Raw genomic sequence first — 19,379 nt, 5'->3', positions numbered from 1 at the left:
TTCACTCAAATTCTCAAGCAGGGTCCATGCCTCATCCACACTTTTAAACATGAACATCCCCCCACAAGATGAGTCAACCATGAATCTATGTGGTCGGTTAACCCAGCATAAAAAGCTTGCACCAGTTGCCATTTTGGAATTAAGTGGTGCGGACATTTCCTTAAGAGGTCTTGAAGTCTCTCCCAAGTCTCATGAAGTTGTTCACCTTCGCTTTGGGAAAAGCTAAGAATGGAATACCTCATTAAGTTGGTTTTACTCACTGGATAATACTTCTTTAAGAATTTTTTTTGCAATTGAGCCCATGTAGTAATGGAATTTGCAGCAAGGGAGTTCAACTAGTATTTTGCCCTATCTTTTAAGGAGAATGGGAAGAGATGCAAATGGAGAGCATTGTCAAGGAAGCCCATCAGCTTGATGGTAGAGTATATTTCAAGGAATTCATCAAGGTGCTTATAAGGGTCCTCATTTTCAAAGTCATGAAAAGATGGAAGTATTTGGATGGTGCTAGATTTGATTTCATATTGAGCGGTCTCAATATTTGGCATCACTATGCAAGAGGGAGACGCATAAGTGGTAGGGATGAAATGGTCCCTAAGAGTCATGGGAACCACATTTGGAATTTCGGCCCTATCATTATTAATTCCCTCATTTCTGACATTTCCTGCATTTCAGCCATTGTGTTAAATTCAGTTTCAAGTTCTCTTATGCTAGTAGATTCCCTAAGGTTTCTCCTAAGAGTTCTTTCAAGTGAATTTATGTCAACTGGCGAGTCAAGAGTTGGTAGGGAGAGTGATCTACGGCCAAACATCAACAACACACCCCACAATCAATACAATAATTCATCACCATCAACTCCACATACGATGATCCTTTTCTCCTCAATTATCAAAACAAAAATATAAATGGCCACGACAAGGACCGATGCTTTGCAATTGAAAAGAAAAATAAATAGCCTCAACAAGGGCTTCACAATTAACTATATCTAAACTAAACACATGCAAGATATTCACAACTTTGAAACTAGAGCTTCGAAAACTTACCTGAAGTCGTCTAGACTTCCAATTCGCTAGCTTTCCTCATCAAGCCTTGAATACCTAGCATCTCACGTACAACTTAAAACACAAAGATGGTCAAAACCACACAAGAAATATTCACAAGTCACAATATTAACAATCAAACCAAAGTTAACCCTAGAACCTCGGTTGCTAAACTGTTTGCAGTCCCCGGCATGGCGCTAAAAATTGATGCGAGCTGGACTATCAATAGCACAAATCATTATAAAATAGGGCTATTGGTCGGGTAAGTTGAACCACTGGGATTGCTAGTTTAGGCAACTTAGGTGTCAAGAATCATTTTTAGAATGATAAAGGGGTAACGAGGATTTATTGGTTTGTCACTTAAGTTAGGAATTGAGAAATGCATAAAACAGTAAATTGCAAGGAGTTTAGAAAGAAAAGATCTAGATAAAGAGGTCCAGGGAAGTGAATCTACTCCTACCCTTTACACATTCTAAGTAGATGATTAAATTGGCGAATTAATGTACATATGTGACCATGATACATAGCAACACATGATTACTACAATATCTTCAAGAAATTCAATTAATTACAAGGTAAGAATAACCTATCAAAGCTTCACATGCTTGAGTTACCTAGACTATGATGTAACCTTAGACATGCTCACTAAGTTAGAGATTATCAAACCCTCAATTAAATGGTAAAATCACATGGAATCAAGATACAAGATTAACCCATCAAAAGAAAGTCTTAAGCTATGGATTAACAAATTTCTCAAAAACCATGCCATTAAAACCATTCCATAATCTTGTTTCCATTATCACTATGAAAATACTAGCCATACAACCATGAGAATAAATAATCTAAGACAAGAACATTTGATTCAACATGATCATTTATAAATAAAAACATTCATTACAAATTGTAATATGCTCTAGATTATGGAACTTGGCCATACATACATTTCATTCCCCAAATAAATCAAAAATTAAACATGCTTAAAGGAAAGGTTTCATCACCTCCCTAGGTGGAGGTTTAGTTACCCATTAATACTAGGAAGGAAGAGAATGAAGAAAAAAAAGACTCCATTGCTGCACCTTAACTCCAAGAACACAAAAACCTCTCCACCTTCTCTCTAGCTTTTTCAAAATGTCCCCCCTCCAATTCAGATGACCTTCCCCCCCATATCCATTCAAAACCTACTCCCCATACTCACAATCCCGAGCTCCCCCCTCTGCATGAAGCTAGACCACACAAAAAAAGGATAAGGGAACCAAAAAGTTGGAAATCAGGGGTAGTTGAACTGCCTTCTGCAGTTCGGCGGGCGCCTGCGGGGGCTTGCAATTTCGGAGAGGGCACTGGCGTGTTTGGCGGGCGCCCGCGATGGCGCGGCGGGTGCCCGCGGGAGCTTTGCGGGGCAACGCCAAATGAGCCAGAAAGCTGAGGGGATAGGCGGGCGCCCGTGGGAGCATGCCACTGCACTATAAATCAAGGCTTCTCGTAAGCCTTTCTGAGCCGGAGCATTGACGCGACTTCCCCTATGAACATTAACGGCGACTAAAGAGGTTAGGTCCCGAAGATGACTCCCCGACACAGCACACGTATTTCAACAGAAAGTTGTCAAAACTGCTTCTTTAATTACATTCGGGGAAGCTGACCTGAAACAAGCCAAAAGTACACAAATGAAGCTAAAATATACATTAAACTCCACTAATGGACTTAACTAATGCAAGTAAGGGCGCTTGAATATGCAATATTCGGCGCTTATCAGTTTTGACCCAAAAACCCCTATCCTAGTAGCTTCGACGTAGGCAGTTTTTCAATCAATTCCATCATTAAGGGCCTGATATTCTGTTTTATGAATGATTAATGTTTAGGGATTTTTGTTAGAGGCATAAACGAACTTGTATTATTCTTGATTTTTGGTAATTAGTAGTTTTTAATGGTTAGGTTTGTTATACTATTGTTTTAGAAATAATTGAATTTTTTGGTTTATTTACTATTTATGAAAAAATAATTTTTGGGTTTCTTTATACTGCAAGAATTCTACATTATATATTCATGTTAAATACCTCCCAAAAGGTGCACTTAAGTGCTCATTACATAATTAAAACTAAAGGTACAAGTTTTAACATTTAAAACCAAAATAAAGTAAAAACATGTTATAAGTGCATGAAATCAAATATTCCAAAATACTCCATGCTACTAAACAAGTCTAGGGATGTTGTGCATCCCAAAATAATGTTTCCTTACCTGAAAAATATCCCAAACAATTAGGATAAGTAAACAAGTTATTCATAGAAAATGAACATGCATATAACCTAAAGTTTTGCAAGTTAATATAAATCGATCCATGCAGTTCATGCCACCTAACGTCTATGTTCAAAGTGAGACTAATGAATCTTCCTAAATTACTTTAGCACATCATCTACATAAACCACAAGGTTAACATAATTAAACTACATTGGAATATCTAATACAACAGAACAATTTATAATTTCTCAATATTATCAACTTGGAAACGAAAATGTGAAATCAACTAAAGTAGTTCATGCCACCTAATGTCTATGTTCTAAATGAGTCTATAGGATTATTTCTAACTTTTAATAGAACAATTCAACATAAACTACAATATTTATACAATTTAACAAAATTGGAGAACCAAAATACAACAACTAGTTACAACAATTTAGTGCTATCAACTTGAAACAAAAATACGAATTTAATAAAGGAAACAACAAGTTACAACAATTTAGTGTTATCAACTTGAAATGAAAAGCGAAATCATACAAAGTGGATATACTTGTACATCACACCAGAATAGACACGACACAACGATCACTTTTGGGTTACTAGCCCGTGGGTACCTTTCTCCTAAGTGTGCACTATAAAGTAGGGAGAACTCGTATCCCCCGTACTAGAGCCTTACTCTAGCCATAGTCAAGACAATGATATCCCAAGTTTTCAAAATCAATAAGTTGTGGAACAAAAGTGTATATATATATATATATATATATATATATATATATATATATATATATCATATATATATAAGGCAATAAGCTATTTACCATGCACAACAAAATTTTGGAAGCACACAATACATGCTCTAAGTCTTCAAACTACAATGACATGTAATATGTCAAATTCATAAAGCATATCAACATAAACTACATTTACGACATCAATTTATAAAGTCCACTTATGTAATCGTACAACAAGTTCAAATTACATGTCAATTTCATAATATAAATAAATATAAACTACAACTATATTTTCAATACATAAAGTCCTCTTATGTAATTATAAAACAAGTTCTAATTTCATGATTTAATTATTAAAACAACTTCAAATATATAATTAAATCATCACATTAACAAAATAGAAGTTCACTAAGCAAATTAATGAAAAATGCAAGATTACAAAACATTTCCAAATGAAGTAAGCTTAATATATGTTAGAAGAACAAGTTAAGGCCTAGTTTAAAATCATGTCTTAGCCTAATTAATCAATTGAATAATCACATAGAAATTAATTAAATAAAATAATTAATTTCTCTAGATTTTAAACCTACTCCAAATGACTTCAATTAATTATATGTCAATGATCATATCATGGTCATTAAATATATCAAGTCAAAAATATAATCAAATAAGTGGAACAATGAAATAGAATTTAATTAAAATGCAATAATTAAATCTCTAGATTTTAAAGCAACTCCAAATGATTCCAAATAATTATATGTCAAAGATAATATCATGGTCATTACATATATCAAGTCAAAACTTAATTTAAATTAAAAGAACATATAAATAAAAATTAATTAAATTAAATAATTAATTTCTCTAGATTTCAAAACAACTCTAAATGTCTTCAAATTAACACAAGTTACAGATCAAGTCATGACCTTTAACAATATCATGCTTTAGCTAAATTTCATGCAAGGTACTACTACCAACAAATTTTATAATTAAGTTAAAGACATGCATACAAATTACATTAAGTTACAAAAACATTTAAAACACTAAGATTATAAACATATATCACCCCATATCTTACTAGAGAAGTGTCGCTCTAGAATCCAAAGAAAGCAAAGGTTTTCCAAGAAACCCTTCAAAGTTTTTGTAGGGGAAGGTGAGGGGAAACTTTTGTTTCCCAAGGGTTAAGTTCAAATGTCAAGGGAAAGGGTCCAAAATGATGGTGGTAGGTCTAGGGTTTCAAGGTTCATCAATGGTGGGAGAGAGGGAAAGTGAGGAAGAAAGGAAAAAGTGTTAGAGATAAAAGAGAAATGATGTATTTCTCCACTCACTATGTGCACTAGCACTACCTCTCACACACACACAACTCATCCACACCCTCCACTTGTCAACCAACCAAGCCTCCTCACAAGATCATATCATGTGCCTACACTGGTCATCATCTAAAGTCTTCTTCCAAGGCTTAATCCAAGCCTTACACTCGTCAACAATCCAAGCCAACAAGTGTACCAATCCTAGACCAACAAGTGGGTGAATCATCACCTTCCATATGTCATCATCCAAGGCTTCCAAGGGTTACTAATGGAATATGACAAATGGATCAATGGGAGTGTGACACTTGTCACACTTTTCGAAAATTGCAAAAAGGTCATTTCTCAAATATCTTGCAAGTTAAATTACAAAATGGTTTCTGAGATGAAAAATAATCGCAAAATTTAATTACACAAAAACCCCAAAAAGAAAGAATGTTTCCAAAGAAACTATGCATCCATGCCCTTTACAAAAAAGTAAATAAGTAACATGTTTTTTCTAAAAAGTAAAACTACGCATTTCATAGAAATCAAATATTATGGATGCATGCAAAGCTGAGATCAAATCCTAACACAAAAAGTGAGGTTACACGAAGGAAATCGATAAACGAAAAAATGACGAAAAAGGAAAATGTCGAAAAAAGAAAATGTGAAAATGATACGGTCCTCGTAAGGACGGTATCAATCCAAAAGAAAGAGTCTCGGGAACTATTCCTGAGTACTTGAGACAACCCAAAGGAACAAAAACCGAAACACGGAAAAGAAAAAAAAAAAAAAATTCAACGGAAAAAAAAAAATCCGTAAAAATGAAAAAAAAGAAAGGAAGGAAAATGACCGGATCATTACAATATCGGAATCGAAATGATTCCAACCGATTCCATGATACTTGGAACCGGAATCAGAATCGTTGAGGCTTTGAATCGAACAGTGAAAGACCGGTTTAGTTCTAAACCACAGTTCCTTTTTTTTTTTGTTTTTTTTGTTTTTTTTTTTTTTTACCTACTTTCAAAAAAACTTCAATAACTTACTACATTAATAGTAGCCTTATCTTTGTGTGCAGTCTAAAAAAATGCAACATATTGTTGTGTACTTGTGTGTTTAGTTTCATCTATATATGTGATTTTATATTTTATTAATATTGTAATATATGTATACATATATATATTATATTAGTTTACAGTTTGGTTCGATTTGGTTTTAATAGATTTGGAATCAAAAAACAATTCCTCATTTTGCAACCTGAAAACCTAACCGAACCAACCAAAGGGACAGCTCAGTACGGTTCCTACCAATTCCACAACGACTTTTGTTCCCAAAAGTAACTGTAATAATCTAAAACATTGGGAAGATAAGTGTAGTTTACCCGAATTTTTATCAACTTGTTTAAAAATTTCATTTGGACATAAAAAAATGGATAATGCTTAGCTACTCACTAGTGAGTAGAGTGAAGCCACTCACCCTTATGTAATTTAATAATAAAATAACATATCACATTTAATAATAAAATAATTCACACCTAAAAATACTATATACGTTTATTTAATGGTTAATCCGAGAAAGCAAAGAAAGGTATGAATTATTTTATTGTCAAAAGTAATGTATTATTTGATTATTGGACCACATAGACACATAGAGTGAGTAGCTTCACCATACCAGTAACCGAGCATTATCCTAAAAAAATTTACGGTAACTATTCTATGATATAATTGAAATAATTGTAGTGGTTTCCATCACTGAGACCAGATTGGGATGGCAAAAGAGGAGGCGGCCAAGGCTTCGGCAACAGAGCGGGTGGTTGCATGACTGGTGCTGCTGGAGGAGGCATTTGTCAAGTGTAGCAAAGGGAAGGCTTTCTTTGGCGGGGATCGAATTGGGTACCCTTGATATAGCTTTTCAGTGTTTGTTGGGGTGGCTGAGGGTGGTGGGCAGTGTGGAGCTGGTTGAGTATACCAAAACGCCGCCGTCTCATGGGTTGGGCTGAGAGGTTTTGCTCAGATGATGCAGTGAAGGGTGTCATTCCAAAGACTCAGATGCTCATTGAGACAGCCAAGTTGCTTCAACTCACAACAAAAGCTCCTACCTCCAATTAAAATTGCTTATAATTGGGTACCTTTAATTTTTGACATTTTTTTGTGTTTCTTTTTTGCTTTTAAACTCACATAATATTTGAAAGAATAAGAGTATTTTTAAAAAGAAATTGTTACACTTCTTTTTGGTGGAGAATATTGAGTCATATGATACCATTCATAATTGATAGGTTATATAACTGTTGATTATCTTGAAAATTGTCATTGATTACGTTATTGTAATAGTAAACTAGTTGTAAGATTGTTGTGGTCCCTTTCTTTTCCTTTGTTTATTTGCTAATTGCATAGCCTTGTTTTGCCTAAGGCTCCACATGAAAAATGTTTAATTAGATTTCAAATTTGAGTATTTTTTTCTCGATAATTTCAAATTTGAGTTTTATTAATTCTACTTCATTACATCTCTCTTATTATGTTAGACTTGTTCTCACTTTTTACTATTTTACTATTATTAGTAGTATATTTTTCTCACTCCCTATTGTTCAACTATTATCAAAATCTCTCAATTTTCAAATTAATTTTGCTTTATAAGAAAGTTTTGCATTTGTAAATTCTCAAAAATAATTTCCCAATTACAATGGGATAACTTAATTCTTGCTAATGAAATCATCTATTACTTGTATTTATAACACTTTAAGGTTCATGATAAGAACTTAAAACTTTGGTTGAATATTTCTAGAATTTTGCTTTAGCCCCATGAACTTGGACTGAGCAGGCCCTGCATATTTTCGAGGCACACCAGACTCGTACATATACACCAAGTGCTGGCTCTTGCTTCATCCGAATCATCCCTAAATTCATATCAACCCAATCAAACCCTTAACTCAGTTTTCAAATTCTAAAGCTTCTCTTCATTGAGAATTGCAATGGCAATGAGTGATGTGAAGTTTCTTGGGACAAGGCCAAGCCCATTTGCGAATCGGGTTCAAATAGCTCTCAACATAAAGTCTGTCAAATATGAGTTCATTGAAGAGAACCTTGGTTCCAAGAGATCGTTTGGATTGCTGGAGTGTTCAAATTGACAAACTGGCTCATTTTTTGGAAATTTTTTGACTAGTTAGTTTTGACCCAAAAACCCCTATTCTAGTAGCTTCGCTGCTGATGTAGGCAGTTTTTCAATCGAATTCCATCATTAAGGGCCCGATATTTTGTTTTATGAATGATTAATATTTAGGGATTTTTGTTAGAGGCATAAACGTACGAACTTGTATTATTCTTGATTTTTGGTATTTTGTAGTTTTTAGTGGTTAGGTTTGTTATACTATTGTTTTAGAAATAGTTGAATTTTTTGGTCTATTTACTACTTATCAAAAAAAATTCTGGGTTTCTTTATACTACAAGAATTCTACATAATATATACATGTACAGTAGAGAACAGAATTATTTAATGATTAATAATATTTTCAAAATTCTCCTTATTTATACTTTGTGGATTTAAAGAAGTTTTTATTCAATCTTAAACGTTCATAACTCCGGCTTTGTCAAAAATTCTATTTGTATAGCTTTTATACCATACTTAATTCAAGAGCAATGCTATATGAAATAGAACTTCGCATTGAAATACTCAAATTGGGGACACAATTTGAATCCTAATTTTAGAAGTACTAGTGACATATCATTTTAGTGAACTCTCTATATAAAAATTTCTATTTCATAAATCATGAATTTTATTGTAACCATTTTATGATATAATTGAAATGGTTGCAGTGGTATATATCCATCACCGAGGGAGCTTTCGATTGCACAAGAAGAGGAGGCAAAGGCCGCAGAACAAGTTGTTGCAGGATTGGTGGTGCTGGAGGAGGTATTTGTCAAGTGCAGCAAAGAAAATGCTTTCTTTGGTGGGGATAGTTTTGGGTACCTTGACATATGGCTGAGGATATAAAAGAAAATGGGAACCACACCACACCATTGCTAGAGATCGAGATGCCACGTCTGATGGGATGGGCTGAGAGGTTCAGCTCAGATGATGCAATAAACACTACATCATAGCTAAGTTGGTTACAAGCATAGTAAACACTCCTACTTCCAATTGACATTGCCTGTAAGTACATGATCCAATCACCTGATGGTAATAACTTGAACAGCCTTTTGGTTTTTGAGTTTCGATATATGTTTTTTTTTTTTTTTTTTCTCTTTCTGGTAAATGTTTCGATATATGTTGTTCTTTTCACTTTTGCTTTTTATTCAAATGTAACACCTAACGCATGTATGCCTCTTTGTAGCTCAGTTGCATTAGAACAAAGCTTGTGTGAAGTTTCCAAAATTAAATTAGTTACTGATTTGCATCCCTTGAATTCAATGGAACGAATTATAATGTAATATATGTTGGGGATAATTAACTCCTTCCACCCCACTCAACGGTCGGTTGTTGTTTAGAGTTAAATCCCTCCTTCATCACACACAGCGGAAACATCATCACATCACATCAACACAAACATATATGGAGATAACAATCACACACATACATGCACAACACAATATTTTACATGGTTCACCCAACTCTAGGGTTACGTCCGTAGGAGAGAGAGATTTCATTATTATGAATCAAGGAAGAGAGTATATAAGCACATGTCAAAACCCTACTCACTCACTCATCATCTCTTTTAAAGCTACATGTATACACTCGAGAATTACATATACGCTCCCCTCTCCTTACAACACTCACCCTTAAACCCCTTACATCTTTTCTCTCTTCTGTCTCTAAACCCCTTATACCTATATCTATTTATAGAGTCTTCAAAACCCAATTCCTTGTTGGACAAGTATTCCTCAAATCTAATTCCTTGTTGGACAATGATCAATTTACCTACAAGGAGTTACCATATCCATCTTCAACTCTAAAATAGCAGGTATAACTTCTTTCCCAAATCTTCAGCCTTTTTCCCCAAGCCTTCTGGATTCCAAAACCAACCAGGAAACTGTTTCTCGCAACTTCCAAAATGAAAAAGGAAACAAATTTTTTGCGCACAAATTTTGAGCCACAAACCCAACAATCTCCACCTTGGCTCAAAATTCAATCTTCACGTGCTTCTCCATTGCTCCACCTTAAACAAGGATCTCTTCATAGCTCCACCTCAACTGAAGATTTCTCCACCTCAAATAAAGCACTATGATGAACTTGAGAAACACTCTAACAATCTCCACCTTTTCTCAAATTCATCATTCTTAATTTTTCCTATCTTATCCATCCACCTCGTTGGTGTTCAATTGCTCACGCATGGCAACCCACCAATCTTCAACTCATCTTCATCAATTACTTTTCTGGATCAAAGCAACAAACCTCTCCTCTTCACTCATCATATTCCCCTTTGCTCTTTATCGGGCTTAGAGCAAACCCCTTCATTCTTCACACCCCATGCCCCATCTTGAGAACTAGCACCCATTCTTGACTTATCCTCAAAACTTGTTCCTCGTGGGCTTCACCTCTATCACCTTTGCCTCATCTTGAAAATGAGCATCCTCTGGCTTGTCACAAGACTTGTTCCTCATGGGCTTCACGCCACCACCTTCTTCATACCTTCGTGTCATCATCAACTTGGATTGAATCTTTATAACACCTCACTATCATCCTCTGCTCTGACAAACTTCGCAACAATCTTCTTCTACTGATCTTCAGGACCAATCACAGGCTCTGACCCACCATCTGCACTGCGTAACTCATTGACAATACTCTTTTTAGGAGGTTTCTCGAGGAGATTCTTTCCTACTCATCCCTATGGCATCCGTGTTGTGATGTGACGTTAAGGAAGGGCTTTGCCCTGAATGAATTCAAGGTGAGCATACTCTCGCAGGGTATAGGTCACATATACCCTTGGAGGATTCACCTAAGTGAAAGTCATTGTGAGGCCGCGACCATGGGAGTTGGGCTGTTCCCTAGAGCTTTCATGAGAATCAAGATATCAGTGCATGGCCATTAATCGCGCTGATCCACTAAACCAAGTCTATCGTCAATACTATGTGTGTGGTATGTTAAAATTTGGCTCAAGAGACCGAATTCAAGACTTAGTTCATTCAGGTTCCTCAAATGGAGACTAACACATTAAGTGCAGGTTCAAGCCCAGAAAGCACCTACACCGATTGCATAGTATAAAGTTGCTCAATTATTTTACTTATTTTATTAAAATAGGTGGGGATTGTTGGGTATAATTTTAATAAAATTAATAAATATATTAAATTATATATTAAGTTACATTATATTAAATATTATTTAATAGAATGGTTTATTATATTTATTGATGAAATAATTATATTTAAATTCTCTATTTATGTTGTTATAACCGCTACATTCTTTTACACTATAAATCGGTTATATGTTTATCATTCTAGAGGTGTGAAGTATGGATACGTATATCTAGTGTGAGTGAAACTCTAAAAGAATAGGTTTCCATCTATCTGTTATACTCTTTCATATATGTTTATGTGTATACTGTACTTGAGAGTATTTTATATATTTAGTTTATGAGCAACTAGACTTATATAGACTTGGACCTTGTCTTCCTGTGGTCGTGCACATGGAGGAGACGCCGCTATGAACTGATTGGATTGTATCTTAGAGTTGACTAGTTTCACCAATACCTGCACGAAGGGGAGGACTATCAACTTTAAGTCAATGTGTTTACACATGCCTCAACAATAAGGCCAGCTCATTCGTACCTATTTTATTATTGTTGTTTTCATTCTTAATTTCTATTATTATTTTAATTTCATTTATTTATCTTGTTAATTTCATATGCATGTTATATCCATATAGTTCAAATGATGTATTATTTAATTTAAAAAAAGAATCATTCTTAGATTATTCTGATTGGTATTGTTGTTTATTATCTTTGAATCATTTAGTATGAATATTGTACTTCATATTTTTCTATAAATATGTGGAATTTCCACAACAGTTATTTCAGTATACATTAATCAACTGATGTCATTATAATTTTGAATTATTTTGGAGCAAGGAAGAGAATCAAGTTTGGTTATGAGCACATTCTCAGCAAACTCAATGAAAATAGAGTCATAGAAAAACTTAGAATTGAGTGCTAAACCTAATAAAAGTAATCGAATATTACATATGATTATTGTATATATATCGATCCTTCCACTATTTGGTATCAGAGCCATTATGTTGGCTTAAATATTATTGTTAATGTTTTAAGTTTCTGGTAGGATGATTATTATGATAATTATGTAACGAACAATAAGACTATTAATCTGTTTAACTCCTGCTTATCAGCAAATTCTATTATGGGTCGTCCAAAAGTCGCGTTGGAATGTTAGACCATTTTTGCATTAAATTGCTTCACAGGTCGTTGTTTCCAGTAAACCGTTGATAGACGAATAATAGGACCTCTCTTAAGCAGCACGACGACAGAATAGTAACTTACTGTTCATTACATAAATTTATAATAATTATTTTATACAGATCTTAAGCATTAACAATATTTAACAACCATATTAAACCCATCTTCCAGTATGGCAGAACAAGATTCACAGGATTCTGAATTGATTAAGAATTCAGAATTAATTGAATTTACTGATGTTCAAAATAAATTGAACAAGTGGACTATTCCACCAGTAGATGCAAGAAGCATTTACAAAATCGGAATGCTCAACATCGCTGATCTATGGGCAGTTAAAACTATGGAACAGACGACGCAATTGAGTAACAAGGACACAATAATTAAATTATTGTCTCCCTATGATCTTCAGAGATACATGAAGAAATACAAGTATATCCATATAGGTTTAATTTAAATTGCTTTTAAACCTTTAACCTTACTTGGTATGGATGCTTGTATCTAGGCAACACTTAGGGATGCTAGGTGTTTGGATTTTCACCCTTCTTTAATGGGTGCACTAGAAACCAGTCTATGTTATGGACCGGTTTACTTTGATGTATATCCTAGTCTAAATCTATCTTTGACAGATAGAATTATATACGAAGCAGCTAGTCTTCGTGTACAGACTCATGGGTATAATTTTTTACCTGGATCGGAAGTGATAAGTGTGATTTATCGTATCCGCTATAAGGTACTTAATACCTACTGTTCGAAAGTTATTTGCAAAGACTCTAAAGGAGCAAGTGCGCTTTAGGATATAAACATGTTCACTTCAAATATTGCCACAAAAAGGCTAATTTCTTGGAGTAACATAACGTTCCCAGACCATTAGACAATTCTTAATGCAGTTCCTGCAAACCTATTCTTAATAGGAATTTAGACTGTATCATCCAGGATCGTGATGGTGATGTTTTTCTTAATTTTAGAAGATCTTTAGATCTACCCAGATCTACATCATCTGGAGGAATTAAATTTCTTTATAAAGTTTCCTATCCCCCTTCTCGCAACTCTGTTTCAGGAATGTCTAAGGACAAAGATGAATTTACAGAGGCTAATCAACTCAAGCTGAAGGGACTCCAGCAATCACAGAACAAGATTCCACATGCTGTTTATGAACCAGCACCAAAGAATCCATCACGACGGGAATTTGGAATTGAAGTCACTCCCACACCATCAGAATTGGGTGTTGAAACTGAAGAGAAAAGTGATGAAAGAGAAGAATATTAGTTTTAATGGATTTTACACCTGATAGAAAAGCCATTAATGCTGAATTTCAACAGGACAAATATCAAGAGTTTAGAAATTGGGATTTTAAAACTTTTGATGATGAAAAGTTACAGTTTTATAAAACACAATTTTATAATTATCTTCAAGAAAATAAAATGGTTATACCTTTTGTTTCTTGGTTTTGTCTAACACATCATTCCATTATGAATTTAAATATTTTGGATGATTTTCTGAAAACATGGACCACTAAAACTGATAAAGTTATTCATTCAGTCCATCCCCCCACTGAAGCTCTACTTTTGAAAACCACGGATCAAGATACTGGTTCTAAAGTAGAAACTAAGGTTTATAGCTAACCAACTAATCTTCCAAATAGTGATAAAGAAAGCAGCTTTATTATAAAGGAAGATATTTATAAAGTATCCAGACAGAATAACTATCCTAATGTCTGTATGCAAACGATAGGGTCCCAACTGGGCAGAATTGAGACAGGTGTTGATACAGCATTAAATATTCTTAATACTAAAACCATCTTCGTTAAATCTTCCCCAGACGTTCCCTTATCAAAGGCTCTTGTTCAACCTGCTATTGAAATTTCAGGTTTCAAGCTGTCCAATCAGGAAAAAAAAAATTGAAGAATTTCTTTAACTCCTCACTCAGAAAATTCGAGGACTTAAAATCCAAACTTTATCCCACACTGAATCTGACACTATTTCTGACAATGAATTTACTCCTCATATTGAGGATTTTCAGGCTGTTTTTTCAACTATGCCTGATCTTAACAGAATTGTCTATGATAAAAATATCCACTCCAATACAGCCCCTGCTCCGAGTAGATATTACTATCCTAGACCAACCCCTCAAGATATCTTGTATGAAGAAGATTATTTTCATACTCAGAAATCTTTTCATGGGAAAACCATTTATGAATGGAACATTGATGGTAAATCTGACTATCAGATTTATGAGGTTGTACATCAAATGTTAATGTACAGCCAAGTCTGTAAATTAAGCCACAACAATGATTCAACAATTGCCAAATTTATTGTTGCAGGTTTTACCGGCATCCTTAAAGGATGGTGGGATAATGTTCTCATTGATATTCAGAAAGCAGATTTATTTTCAGCTGTCAAGATTGTAAAGGATGAAAATACTCAGCAAGAAGGCCCAACTGCAGATGCGGTTTACACTCTCATCACCACAATTATTCAACATTTCGTTGGCCCAGAAGGTGCTAACAGTGAAAGAAGTAGAGAGTTGTTACAAAATCTAAGATGTCCATCTTTAACCCATTTTCGTTGGTATAAAGATGTCTTCTTAGCCAAGGTTTTACAGCTTTGTGATGCCAATCATGAACACTGGAAGGCAAAATTTGTGAATGGTCTTCCTACCTTTTTTGCTGAAAGAATTAGAAAGAAGTTAAGGGATATAAATAATGGAATCTCTATCCCTTACAGGAACTATACCTATGGTGGATTAGTCAACATCGTAATCCAAGAAGGTTTAGCTCTTTGTAATGATCTGAAGTTATAGTCTAAGTTAAAACAACAGAGACTAACGGGGAAAAAGGAAGTAGGTGAATTTTGTGATCAATTTACGTATCAGACACCTTTATCTTATCCTAAAGTTAGGAAAAGACATAAGGTTGACAAACCTTATAAAAGGAAATATTCCCGAAGGAAACATCAACAAAAGGTTGATACTTCAAAACAGTACACTAAGCCAAAAAGGAAAACCTATCCAAAAGCAAAGGGTAAAGGAAAACCCAAAACAGAGGCTAAGTGTTTCAAATGTGGACGGGTAGGCCACTATGCAAATAAGTGCAGAAATAAGGAGAAGCTTAACAATCTTCCCATAAGTGAAGAGTTAACACTCCAATTAAGCAAATTACTACTTAATACTAGTTCTTTCGAAAATGGATCTTCTGAGTCTGAAGAACTCATGGAATTACAATCTTCGTCTTCCTCCGAAGAAGAAAATAGTAATCCAGAATGTTCCTGTCACCAGAAGAATGACTATTACAAGGCTATAGTTAAAATGAATGGGCTAAGTTTAAATGTCTTAACTGCTCATCAACAATCCTTGTTAGATCTTATAGATCAAGTTCAAGATCCTCAGATAAAAATGAAGATCTTTGAAATAGGTTATGCTATTGCACAGCCTCAAGAAGATAATGATAATCCAGACTTTATAATATCTGAGAATCATTATAGCATGAAAGAAGTTCTAAACAGATTAGAACATCAAAGCCAGAACTCTCGTCCTGCTAGTCTTCCAGATTTAAGGATGGAGGTTAACAATTTAAAAGCTGAAATTCGCCAATTAAAGATCCATCAAACCAATATGGATTTGGAAATTAAACTTTTAAAAGAAAAGGTTAATCATGCTACTACAGAATCTTTGTCTTCACAGATTGAAGTGCCTAAAGATAAAGAATATCTTAATCTTTTGAATCAGGTCACTTACCAAAAATGGTATATCTCCATTAATTTGGTTATCAATCAGGAATATCTTATCAATAATGCTATTGCTTTGGTTGATAGTGGTGCAGACATGAACTGTATTGAAGAAGGATTGGTCCCTACTCAATATTTTGAGAAAACCACTCAAGGTCTTACCAGTGCAAGTGGTGGTAAGATGCAGATTAAGTATAAGCTTAATCACGTTTTTATCTGTAAACAAGGTATTTGTCTACCATCTACCTTTTTACTTATTAAAAACATGGCATAACAGGTTATTTTGGGCACTTCCTTTTTAGCCTTAATTATGCCAATTGAGAAGATTGATTCTCATGGAATATGCTCAACCTTACAGGGTCAGTTAATCACTTTTGAATTTTTGACCAAACCTGTATATAAGCATATCAATGCTCTTAAAGATAGCATTATCTTTAAAGAAAAGCAACTGAATTATTTGTAAAAGGAAGTATGTTCCTTAGCAATCCATCAAAGATTGGTCCATCCCATTGAGCAACAGAAAATTGAGTCAATACGACAAAGTTTTCTAAAGGATATCTGTAGTGAAGTGCCTAATGCTTTTTGGGACAGAAAGAAGCATATTGTTTCTTTGCCTTATGAAAAAGGATTTACCAATCTAATGATCCCTTCCAAAGCTAGTCCTAGGTTGACTATTTAGAATTGTGCAAAACTGAAATTAGCTCTTTGATGAAAAAAAAGCTAGTTATAGCAAGTTACTCCCCATGGAGTTGCAGAGCTTTTTATGTCAATAAAAACTCTGAAAAAGAACGAGGAATTCCTCGATTGGTCATTGATTATTGTCCCCTCAACCTTGCTTTAAGCTGAATTCGATACCCAATTCCCAACATTAAAGATCTGTTAGATAGATTACAATCTGCTGTAATATTTTCTAAATTTGATCTTAAATCAGGATATTACCAGGTACAGATTGCAGATGAAGACAGATATAAAACTGCTTTTTGTGTACCCTTTGGACAGTATGAATGGACAGTAATGCCTTTTGGTTTAAAAAATGCCCCTTCAGAATTTCAACATATTTTGAATGACATTTTTAATCCTTATACTGAATTTTCTATTGTTTATATTGATGATATTTTAATATTTTCAAAATCAATAGATCAACATTATAAACATTTGAAAATTTTCAAAGATGTTATTTACAAAAGTGGTTTAGTAGTATCTGCTCCTAAACTAAAAATTTTCCTCACTCAAGTAAGATTTCTTGGGCATGAAATTTGTGATGGTAAAATCAAACCCATTGACAGAAGTATTGAGTTTGCCTTTAAATTCCCTGATGAAATTAAAGAAAAAACTCAATTGCAAAGATTTCTTGGGAGTTTGAAATATATTCGTAACCATTACAAGAATCTTGCATAGGATACAACAATTTTATATACATGGCTCAGGAAGTCACCTTCCCCTTGGACTGAAGAACATATAAAAGCCGTTCAGAAGATTAAACTTCGTGCTAAACAGATTCCTTGCTTAGCCTTAGCAAATTCTTCATGGTTTAAAATTGTTGAGACAGATGCATCCAATATTGGATATGGTGGTATTCTTAAACAAAAGAATCCAGAAACAGGAACAGAGGAGCTTGTTCTCTTCACTTCAGGATCTTGGAAAAATGCACAGTTAAATTATTCTACTATTAAGAAGGAAATTCTTTCTTTAGTTAAATGCATTTATAAATTCCAAGATGATTTAATCAATCAGAAATTTTTGTTACGCATTGATTGCAGTACTGCTAAACAAGTGCTGGAAAAAGATGTTAAAAATTTAGTTTCCAAACAGATATTTGTTGGTTGACAAGCTGATTTATCTGTTTTTGATTTTTCAATTGAATATATTAAAGGCAGTTCTAATTCTTTACCTAATTTCTTAACCCGAGAATATCTACAGGGTTCATGAATCAGCCCCATCATGGGCAAGGCCGTGGTAATACCACAAAAGGCTGTGGCAAAGGCAGGGCAAAAGCCAAAGTGGTTATACCACTCACTGAAGATCAGTATCTAGCTTTGGAGCATCTCTCTGATTTGCTTCGGACTCCTACTCCAGGAGAAAGCTCACAGAAGAAAACCATGAAAGAGGTTCTTATTACAGAAACCCCGTGGATACCTAATTAAAGGTATATTCAAACAGTATTGGTTCTGGATCCTCAAGATGAACAATGGATGCCAGATCCTTGGGAAATAAAAACCAGATATTTCCAAACACAACAATATGCAGTACCAGATGGTCGTCATAGATATGTCTATGAAGCCATGCTTACTGAAACTTCCTCTGTGGAATTTACCCACACAAAGAAATTTCCGAATTCCAAAGATAGTCCTCTTACTTATAGTAAAGCTATCTTTAAAAAGCTTTATAAGCCTTTTGACTGGGAATTAAATCCTAATTTATCCAGAAAACTTGCTTTCGGACATAATTATAATTACTGGGATTATATCTCAGCCTGGACATATTCGTTCTTTTATTAGAATCCAACACATAAACATACTTGGTTTTTCAAGATATGTCCTCAATCTTTTAAGGTTGATTTCCCAAATTGGGCTATTCCTTGGTGGGCTATATTTGGTCCAGATCTGGATATTTTACCAGAACAGGTGAGGCACTTATTCCTCCCATGGCAGCAGTTCCATCCTCATCTCAGAGGACAGGATCATATCCCTGCGGGCAAATCCACCCTCTTATTCTTTACAGAATTTGGAATCCCTTGGATTTGGAGATGGGATTTCCAATGCAGTTATAATTCTGATCAACTGCCCATCTTGGAAAGAATTTTTTATTACAGGTGGTGGGCTAGCATGTCTCAAGAGCCGTCTCTGACATCTCTCTTGAACCTCATTAAACAGAAGACAATGGAGTATCAGGATGCTATTCCAAAGTTATCCTTAACACAGTTTCCAAATGCCACTGATATCTTTAATCCCTTTGAAATGATTAAAGATATG

At 34.5% G+C, this 19,379-nt stretch overlaps 1 protein-coding gene and 1 pseudogene across 1 annotated transcript; both read left to right on the top strand.

The window, feature by feature from the left end:
• LOC132304817 (glutathione S-transferase U17-like) overlaps positions 1-7,394 on the top strand; it is a 43,236-nt pseudogene extending 35,842 nt beyond the window's left edge.
• An 860-nt stretch (positions 7,395-8,254) lies between these two features.
• Positions 8,255-9,273, top strand: LOC132304816 (glutathione S-transferase U17-like). The gene is made up of 2 exons (XM_059802530.1): positions 8,255-8,382; positions 9,096-9,273. The coding sequence occupies exons 1-2, from the start codon at positions 8,255-8,257 to the stop codon at positions 9,271-9,273; spliced, it is 306 nt and encodes a 101-aa protein (XP_059658513.1).
• Positions 9,274-19,379: the final 10,106 nt, after the last annotated feature.

Source organism: Cornus florida, unplaced genomic scaffold, assembly GCF_030987335.1.
Source record: "Cornus florida cultivar Cherokee Brave unplaced genomic scaffold, ASM3098733v1 CherokeeBrave_3.0.0_Hap2_Chr04, whole genome shotgun sequence".
Taxonomy (NCBI): Eukaryota; Viridiplantae; Streptophyta; class Magnoliopsida; order Cornales; family Cornaceae; genus Cornus; species Cornus florida.
The sequence above is the reverse complement of the archived record's forward strand: the minus strand, read 5'-3'. Positions and strand labels throughout refer to the sequence as shown.

Excerpts from the sequence above, each read along its gene's own strand:
- LOC132304816 (XM_059802530.1), top strand. The coding sequence starts at position 8,255 with ATGGCAATGAGTGATGTGAAGTTTCTTGGGACAAGGCCAAGCCCATTT. Across the intron at positions 8,383-9,095 it reads AACCTTGGTTCCAAGAGATC|TGGTATATATCCATCACCGA; the intron begins GTTTGGATTGCT and ends AAATGGTTGCAG.